The 10,318-nt window shown below is 32.2% G+C and overlaps 1 protein-coding gene across 8 annotated transcripts in view; it reads right to left on the bottom strand.

Annotated features, from left to right (window-relative positions):
• dgkzb (diacylglycerol kinase, zeta b) overlaps positions 1 to 7,983 on the bottom strand; it is an 84,500-nt gene extending 76,517 nt beyond the window's left edge. For all 8 annotated transcript variants that reach the window (XM_087311693.1, XM_087311696.1, XM_087311694.1 and 5 more), the window contains exon 1: positions 7,434 to 7,983. In XM_087311693.1, coding sequence (XP_087167819.1) covers positions 7,434 to 7,633 — 200 coding nt within the window. In that variant the 5' untranslated portion in view covers positions 7,634 to 7,983. The remainder of the gene's footprint in view (positions 1 to 7,433) is intronic.
• Between the last annotated feature and the right edge of the window lie 2,335 nt (positions 7,984 to 10,318).

The raw sequence follows: 10,318 nt of genomic DNA, 5'->3' as shown, positions 1-10,318 counted from the left end.
GTTTGTAGAACACGTGTGTGTTGTATTTTTCATTACGTGTGCTTACCCTAGATGCTGCAGCCTATGTAAATGTTTCAGATCGCATTTGTGTGTCTGATTTCAATGCAAAAGTGTGAGCTGCAGACTGTCGTGAACATGCTCAGACTGCCCCCAGAGGCTTTGGAGGTAATCATTTCACTTCATGTGTAACACTAGGGTTTAATTTGGTTTTGCTTGTATGTGTTTTTTAACTCTCAGAATGTCATTACCTGTGGACCTGAATCACCATGATTTCAGCTAAAATCCTCTTCTGAAGAGTAATAATCTTTACACCTTGACCTTAGGGTGAGTAAATTTAACTAATTTAGAGTTGAATTAAATCTTTAGGTCACTAAAAGTTACTTACATTCAGTCATTTCAGAGAGTCTGAAATGATTGAATGTATTAAACAACATCTGTTTATATGTAACTTTGGAAGCGGTAAACAACCCATTAGAAACATAATAATTTTTGCTGTACTGTAGCTGTTCAGAGATCAGTACTGCCCAACTTTTAAGGTTGAACTATCTGTCTTTTGTTATGTTTGACTTATTAAAGGTGCTGTATGTAGGTTTTTGACTCTTCTAGAGCAGTGGTTCTCAAAGTGGGGGTCGGGACCCCCCGAGGGGTCGCGGGGCAATGAAGGGGGGTTGCCTGGTGGTTTCCAAAAATCTATTTATTTTTATTAAACCATAAGAATAAACATATTTTATGTATAACTTAACTGAAAATAAAAATAGTCGTTTATAGTTACTATATATTACATAGTTAGTATAGTAGCTTATAGTTACTAGTTCTATTGGATTGCGACCCCTGGGGTAATTACATTATATTAAAGGCAGCAATCGTGTCAGATGCATTTTGATTTTATAACATCAGGTTATACTTTCTGGCACATTTAAAGCACTGACACAAATTTAATTGGTGTGTCTGCGTTATTGCATGCAAGGTTTCTGTATTTATAACCACCTCAGAGGGTATTGGGGGTCGCGAGTCACTGGCATTGTTATTTTGGGGGTCGCGGGCTGAAAAGTTTGGGAACCCCTGTTCTAAAGCATAAAAATCAACACAGGCTCATTCTGAAAACGTAGTCCTGTGGACGTTTCTGGAGACTGGGAATTATGTAGCCGGAGGTACGTGTGGCTGCATTTCATTTTTTAAGCGAACGCTACGGGATGGTATGACGTTGTTCCTTTTCGGGCTTACCAGCTGACCGCTTATCTGAAAGCTCGTCCTGTACGCTGGCGGAATTGAGACGCAGAGTGGAGCTGACCATGACGACAACTGGGTTTGAGTTCAGGGAAAAGCAGTTCCATAAATCAGGTAAGACAAAAACAGAATCCAAAAAATTAAGTTAACTAGTTTTCTTTTTTTGGGCGGCTTTTGTAAATTGTTAGTTGAGTTTAGGGAAGTAAATGTGTGGGCGGGTCAATCGGTAAAATTGGTTGGGTTTATGGAAGGAGGAGGGTGGGTCAGCCGATTGGCCAGTCAGTTATTCAGACAGACGGTTGTTGCCTCTGGCGGGGGTGCGAACGGCACTCGTGAGAGACATTTGAGATATGAAAAAACGCAAACATCGGCCTCTCATGGATTCGCGAAAACAAAAACTCAAATGTAAGTACCTTTCGGGAAATATTTCACGGTCTCCAGAAACGTCCACGGGACTACATTTTCAGAACGAGCCTGGATTGATTAAAAACACCATAATATGTTTGCATATATTTAAGAAACATGCTAAATGAACACTCTTGTTTATCTGAAAATCAATGCTGAAGTCAGATTTTTTGCTTTGAAAATGTGCATTACGTGCCAAACATCTGCATCTGTCTTTGTTTTGGTCATTTAACCCGCCCAGTGATAGTTTAGCCAGTTATACTTCAGCACCTCGGATTGCCTTGGTGGAAAACAGCGTTTTTAATTCATTCAGTCATGAAGGCTTTCAAAGCATGTGTCTGAGACTGAAATGCGACCCCTGGTGGACAGTTACAGGCTCCAGAATGAGACGCAGTTTCAGAGTTCCACATGAGGTTATTAATTAGCGAATAATATAGATATTACGAACGTAAACATAAGGTGAGCAGGTTACATTGTAACCCCGTGTCCTCTTAACAATACGAGATTTGCAGTGATAAGCAGTTTAGCTGTTTGCACCCGACGAAATATGTCAGAAATTTAAACACAGCCATTCAGAAGCTCAGAATTTGTGCACTTGCTGCACTCCATGAAATGGTAAGGTTAATAATCTAATTAATACACATTAAACCTCTTTAACATTATTAAATGCACTTGCTGAATCACTGATATGTGTTGGTGTGTATAATTTCACAGTTTTAAAGTTCAAAAGGTTTATCTTATTTTTAAGATCTGACGTGAACTATCTGCTGCTGCTTTCAATAGTATAGCAATAAATGTCATGTAAATTCAAACTCACATTATTTGCATTTACCACTGAATAAAGCACACAAGGAGTGCCCGAGGAGATCATCATCAGTTTATCCTGCTATTTAGCTGCAAGAAATAGAAACTGTTTCTAAATATACATTTCAGGTGTCGGTTAGTACAAAAACGCCTTTTAATATGGAAAATATTCCTTTTTTCATGTGCCATTGCTTTTATATTATTTAAAACATGGTTTAAATCAGCCTTTAGGCTCGACAGTCAGGCACACCGCTTATGGTGTTGTCAATCTGGCAACCTGATCTTGCGCGTGTTTTGAGAAAGCAGTGCAATACCTAGTTCAACCACTGGGTGTCAAACTTACATACTGCACATTTAAGGGGAAAGTTCACCTGAAAATAAAAATGACCTCATCATTTATTTATTCTTCCTCATGTGGCTTTTAAACGTTTGTGAGTTTCTTTCTCCTGTCGAACACAAAGATATTTTGAAGAATGCTGTTTGATGAGACCCATTGACTTCTATGGTAGGGGGTGCAATTTTCAAATTAATTTCCTTTGTGAGAAGAGAGAAACTCAAATACGTTTTAACAATTGAAAAGTGAGTACATTTTATTTTTGGGTGAACTATCCCTTTAAGGAGATTCATTTTAGACGATGCAAAAATGCAAACCATATCAACATCCTCACCATGCGTGACACAAGACAGTAGCGTGATGAAAAGATAGAAAAAAAAGACAAACTTCTGTTTTTTTCGGCTATTTCACATCCTCATATTCTTAATTCTTGTCTCGTTTTACAGGTACAAGATAAAACAAGTTGCATGCAGATCCAAGTCATCTTCTGAGGTCAGGAGTGTGGAGCACAGGTATACGCTGATCTCCCAACAGGTCAGACAATTATAGTGCTTAATTAATTGCCTCTGCAATCCATTAAAAGCATCTATATCCAGAAAACCACAGGAGATCGTAGGATTAATTTAGACGCCTGATGAAATTTCAACTTAAAAATACCTTAAGGAGATGTCATGGGAGTTAGGAATATGTCAACGTTTTAATTTAGAAATAGTTACAAAAGGTGCTTCGCAAACTGGTTCCTAGAAAGACGAAGAGACAGATTTGGTGACCCCTGGACAGCAGATGGTGCCTTTCACCACAGGGCTGGTCCAAGCAAAAACGCAACTTTAAATTGCAAATAGAGATCAAACCTGCAGTTTCAGTCACGAATGTTCAGTGTAAAGAAAGGAAAGAGACACCACGAGTGCCAAAAACAGACAATATTTGCTTGTATCTTTTCGATTTGATAAAAAAAATGCTATCATGTTAATGTTCTTTGATGCAGATAGTACATATATTATATATAACATCAACTAAAATACAAAGCAATAATGTGTATGTATATATATATATATATATATATATATATATATATATATATATATATATATATATATATATATATACAGTTGAAGTCAGAATTATTAGCCCCCCTGAATTATTAGCACCCCTGTTTATTTTTTTCCCTAATTTCTGTTCTGTTCTGGGAAGATTGTTTCAGCACATTTCTAAGCTTAATAGTTTTAAAAACTCATTTCTAAAAACTGATTTATTTTATCTTTTCCATGATGACAGTAAATAATATTTTACTAGATATTTTTCAAGACACTTCTATACAGCTTAAAGTGACATTAAAAGGCTTAACTAGGTTAATAAGGGTAACTACATAGGTTAGGGTAATTAGTCGAGCTATTGTATATCGATGTTTTGTTCTGTAGATTATCGAATAAAAATTAGCTTAAAGGGGCTAATAATTTTGTCCCAAAAATAGTTTTTAAAAAATTAATAACTGCTTTTATTCTAGCCGAAACAAAACAAATAAGACTTTCTCCAGAAGAAAAAATATTATCAGACACACTGTGAAAATTTCATTGATCTGTTAAAAATCATTTGGGAAATATTTAAAAAAGAAAATAAAAATCACAAGGGGGCTAATAATTCTGACTTCAACTGTATATATATATATATATATTATTGCTATATATATATATATATATATATATATATATATATATATATATATATATATATATATATATATATATATATATATATATATATATATATATATATATATTAGTAAAAATGATCATGCTTAATTTTTGTAGTTTAAAGTATAGTTTTGTATAGTTTAAAATTTTAATTAAAGGCCTCCTAAGATACTAGTGGTTTCTCAAAATATAATACTACATATATAAATATATATATATATATATATATATATATATATATATATATATATATATATATATATATATATATATATATATATATATATATTACATATAATATAAGGTTATGTATTATTACAAATTATTATATTATTAATGTTTATATTAATAAATTTTATTATTATTATTATTATTATTATTATTATATTATATTCAAGTATATTATTCTAAGGTTATTTTACTGTAAAAAAAAAAAAGTGATTAGTTGCCTTTACTTTAAAAAGTGAGTAAATCTGTGGCTTTTAAATTGTTTCATTGACTTTACTTTAAAAAGGAGTAAAATGATTGCCTTAAAATGATTAAGTAAATGAACGATGTGCAATATTATAAAAGTTAAGTCAGTTTAACAGTCACACGTTTTTTACTCTGTTCCAACAGTTTTACAAATCTTTTCTTTAATGCAGATAGTTCATATATTATTTTTAACATCAAGTACAATACAAAGCGATATTAAAATATATAGAAAAGTAAAAGGGATCATGATACATTTTTGTATATTTTAAGTGATTAAAGATTCCTGAAAAATAGTGGTTTGAAGGATGGTGGCAAAAATTACAAAAAGAAAACAAAAAATGCATATAATATTAGATTATGTATTATTATATAGTGTTATATAAATATAAGGTTAGTTTACTGTAAAAAAAAAAAAAAAGTAGTTGACTAGTAGTTATATTAGTTGACTTTACTTAAAGTGAGTAAACCCATTGCCTTAAAATTATTAAGTAAATGAACGATTTGCAATATCATAAAAATTAAGTCAACTTAACAGTTTCAAGTGAACAGTTTTACTCATCTCTTCTTTGATGCAGATAGTCTGTATATTTTTTATAACAACTAGCAAAATACAAAACAATATTATACATTCATTTATTCATTCACTCATTTTTATTTTTGGCTTAGTCCCTTTATTAATCTGGGGTAGCCACAGCGGAATGAACCGCCAACTCATCCAGCAGGTTTTTACATTTTTATACATTTTTATATAATTTAAATGATTAAAGGTCTCTTAAAAAATAGCGGTTTGATGGATAGTGGCAAAAATGACAAAAAGAATACCATAAATTACATATAATATAAAGTTATGTATTATTATACAGCATTTTATAAATATAAGGTTAGTTTACTGTAAAAAAAAAAGAGATTAGTTGACTTTAGTTTTAAAAAAAGAGTAAAGCCGTTGATTTTAAAGCGATTAGCTGACTGACTTAATTTTTGTAATATTGCACATCGTTCTTTTACTTAATCATTTTAAGGCAATGAGTTTACTCGCTTTTCTAAGTAAAGTCAATTTAACAGTTCCAAGTTACAACAGGTTTACTCACCTTTTTTCAGTAAAGTCAAGTCGCTTTTAAGCAACTGGGTTTACTCACATTTTTTTAAAGTAGCTAATCGCTTTTTACAGGAAAAAAGTAATAACAAATGAATTAATAAATTAAATTAGATAATATATAAACAGATAAAATATAAAACATATAATAATAACATATAAAAATAACATAAATACTATATAAAAAGGAAATTCAGACCTAAACTCAAAAGATGACATTTGCTGTTTTTAACCTACTTAATTAAAATGAGCTGAAACAACACAATTATAGTTTGTTTTTTGTTTTTTTACAATGTCAACTCAATTGTTTTCGGTTCAGTCCACATAAAAGTGTAAAATCTGTTAAGTTAACTTAACTACTTCACGTTGTCCTAACACAAACCGATTGTGTGGAAGCCAGCATTATTTATAGTGTACACTCAAAAAATGACATTTGCTGTTTGTTCAACCTGCTTATTTAAAATGAGCTGAAACAACACAACTATTATTATTTTATTTTTTTTTTGTATTTTTTTGGTGATTTAGACACCTCAATTGTTTTAGGTTCAATCCACATAAATTTATATAAACGAATAAGTGAACTTAACTTATTCACCTCAACACGAATCGATTGTGTCGAACCCAGAATATTTTAGTGTACAATTTTAAAAAAATTACATTTGCTGTTTGTTCGACCTGCTTATTTAAAATGAGCTGAAACAACACAATTATTATTTTTTTTATTTATTTTTTTTTTGGTGATTTAGACACCTCAATTGTTTTAGGTTCAATCCACATAAATTTATAAAAACGAATAAGTGAACTTAACTTATTCACTTCAACACGAATCGATTGTGTCGAGCCCAGAATATTTTACAGTGTACAATTTTTTAAAAATGACATTTGCTGTTTGTTCAAACTATTTATTTAAAATGAGCTTTAACAAAACAATTCTTGATATTAGAGGGTGACAACTCAGTTGTTTTAGGTTAAATCCACTTCAATTTGTAAAAAAAAAATAATAAAAAAATAAAATAAAATAAAAACTAATAAGTGAACATAACTCACACATTGTCCCAACACAAATCGATTATGTGAAACCCAGCATTGTACACTGTAAGAAATGCTGGGTTCCACACAATTCCTTCATGTTGTCCTAACACAAATCTATAAAAATAAGTTGGATTGTTTTTAAAAATGTAAGTGGATTGAACATAAAACAATTAAAAACCTTAAGAACTGTGTCGTTTCAACTCATTTAGTAGTTTGATCAAGCAGCAAAAAAAAAATTTTTTTAGCGTAACACATGATGCTCACGAATGTGTGGAGTAAGCAGAGCCAAATAATGACACCAAAAAATGTAATATTTCCGTTTGCACAACAGTGAAGCTGCGAGTCCACACAAGCGCTCGATCATCTCACCCACCTTCTACCAAAGAGCCGCAGTCCAGGGAAGCTCTTGCTGTTGTTGTTGGGACCGGGCTGAACCACAGGCTTTGTGTTGGACAGGTCAGAACAGGACGAGGAGGCAGAATCAGGACCTCCAGGCTCTTCACCATCCAGCAGAGCCTCCAAGGGTCGGGACAGCTCCTCCACCTCTCCCTCAAGGCGCTCCATCTCAAACATGCAATCCTACTTCATCCGTCACACACACCACGGTCCCATAAAGCCCAGTCCATCATAGCAGACGACGACTAAAATACGACTTAATGTATGACTTCAGCAAGCAACGGTGCAGAACAGCACACACACACACACACCAGGAAGTACTGTAAATCTCAAAGTGCAGCTTTAACGTCTTTTTCTATTCTTCTCCATAAGCTGATCGACTTCCTCGTCTTTCACCTACTGCAGCTCTTCTGCTGGTAAAGTTAAAGGATTGTCCCCTCTTTGTTTCACTTTCTCCAGTGATTCAGGAAGTGTCAAAGTAATCCTGAGCGCGTGGAGAACTGCCCCTCTGCTGTGCCAGCCGGACTGACTCGTTCACGCTCAAATACACACTTTTATCAGGTTTTCTCTCTCTCCAACACCTCCCACACACACACACACTGCTCTCCCTTCACTGGTCCAGGAGTGTGTCACCATCTATTGGTAGATGAAGGGAAGTGGTGAACTAACCACTACAGGAAGCAAGTGTCTGTGCTGAAATTCTGATCACACCTTGAGAGATTGCATAAGGCTGTGCAGACAGTGAAACAATAATACATTGTACAGTTGAAGTCAGAATGTTTAGCCGCCTTTAATAGCTTTAATTTCTGTTTAACGGTGAAATTTTTTCAGCACATTTCTTAACATAATAGTTTTAATAACTCAATAACTGATTAATTTTATCTTTGCCATGATGACAGCAAATAATATTTGACTAGATATTTTTTCAAGACACTTATATACAGCTTAAAGTGACATTTAAAGGCTTAACTAGGTTAATTAGGTTAACTAGGCAGGTTAGGGTAATTAGGCAAGAAATTGTATAATGATGGTTTGTTCAGTAAACAGTCGAAAAAATATAGAGCTTAAAGGGGCAAATAATATTGACCTTAAAATGTTTTTTTCAAAAATTAAAAAACTGCTTTTATTCTAGCCAGAAATAAAACTAACAAGACTTTCTCCAGAAGAAAAAATATTATCAGATATTCTGTAAAAATTTCCTTGCTCTGTTAAACATTATTTGGGAAATATTAAAAAAATTAAAAAATAAATAAAAGGGGGCTAATATTTCTGACTTCAACTATATATATATATATATATATATATATATATATATATATATATATATATATATACAGTTGAAGTCAGAATTATTAGCCCCCTTAAATTATTAGACAGCTTGTTTATTTTTTCCCCAATTTGTGTTTAACGGAGAGAAGATTTTTACAGCACGTTTATAAACATAATAGTTTTATTAACAAATTTTTAATAATGAATTCTTTTTTTCTTTGCCATGATGACAGTAAATAATATTTGACTAGATGTTTTTCAAGACACTTCTATACAGCTTAAAGTGTCATTTAAAGGCTTAAATAGGTAAACTAGGCGGGTTAGAGTAATTAAGCAAGTTATTGTATAACAATGGTTTGTTCTGTAGACTATCGAGAAAAAAATTTGCTTAAAGGGGCTAATAATTTTGTCTCTAAAATGGTGTTTAAAAATTTTAAAACTGCTTTTATCCTAGCCAAAATAAAACAAATAATACTTTCTCTAGAAGAAAAAATATTATCAGACATACTGTGAAAATTTCCTTGCTCTGTTAAACTTCATTTGGGAAATATAAAAAAAAAAAGAAAAAAATTCAAAGGGGGCTAATAATTCTGCTTTCAACTATTTATATATATATATATATATATATATATATATATATATAGTTAAAGTCATAATTATTAGCCCTCCTGCATGCGCAATTTGTATTCTTTTTACAAATGTATAAAAAAGTGATGTTTAACAGGAAATTTTCAAAGTATTTCCTATAATATTTTTTCTTCTTAAAAGTCTTATTTTTCTTTAGTTTGGCTAAAATAAAAGCACTTCTTTTTACTATTTTAAACCATTATTATAAAATAATTTGCCTAGTTAACATAATATCCTAGTTAAGTCTTTAAATTGCACCTTTATTTTCCTTTGGCTTAGTCCTTTTATTCATACACAGTGGAATGAACTGCTATCTTATCCAGCATATGTTTTACACAGAGGATGCCTTTTAGCTGCAACCCAGTACTGGGGAACACCCATACACTCTCATTCACACACATACACTACGGTCAGTTTAGTTTATCCAATACACCTATAGCGCATGTGTTTGGACTGTGGGGGAAACTGGAGCACCCGGAAAAAACCCATGCCAACTCGGGGAGAACATGCAAACTCCATACAGAAATGCCAATTGGCCCAGCCTGGATTCGAATCAGCTACTTGCTGTGCTAACCACTGAGCCACCGTGATGCCCCTATTCTTTTTTCAAACATATAAAAAGGTGATGTTTAACAGGAAATTTTCTAAAGTATTTCTATAATCTTTTTTCTTCTAAAAAGCCTTTTTTTATTTATTTTAGCTAGAATACAAGCCATTTTTCTTCTTATTATTATTATTATTTTTTTTTTTTTTTACAGTTTTAATGTCAATATTGTTTACTAAGTTTGATTGGCTACAAAACAAACCATTATTATCCAATAACTTGCCAATAGTTAACGCAATATCCTAATTATTAAGCTAACCACAGAGCCACCGTGTCACCCCTAAGTTGAATACTAGTATCTTGCTAAATAAATAATAAAACATTATGTATTGTCATAATGGCAAAGAAAAAATAATTTAGTT

The sequence above is a fragment of the Danio rerio genome, chromosome 25 (assembly GCF_052040795.2).
Source record: "Danio rerio strain M-AB ecotype USA chromosome 25, GRCz13ab, whole genome shotgun sequence".
Classification (NCBI taxonomy): Eukaryota; Metazoa; Chordata; class Actinopteri; order Cypriniformes; family Danionidae; genus Danio; species Danio rerio.
The sequence above is the reverse complement of the archived record's forward strand: the minus strand, read 5'-3'. Positions and strand labels throughout refer to the sequence as shown.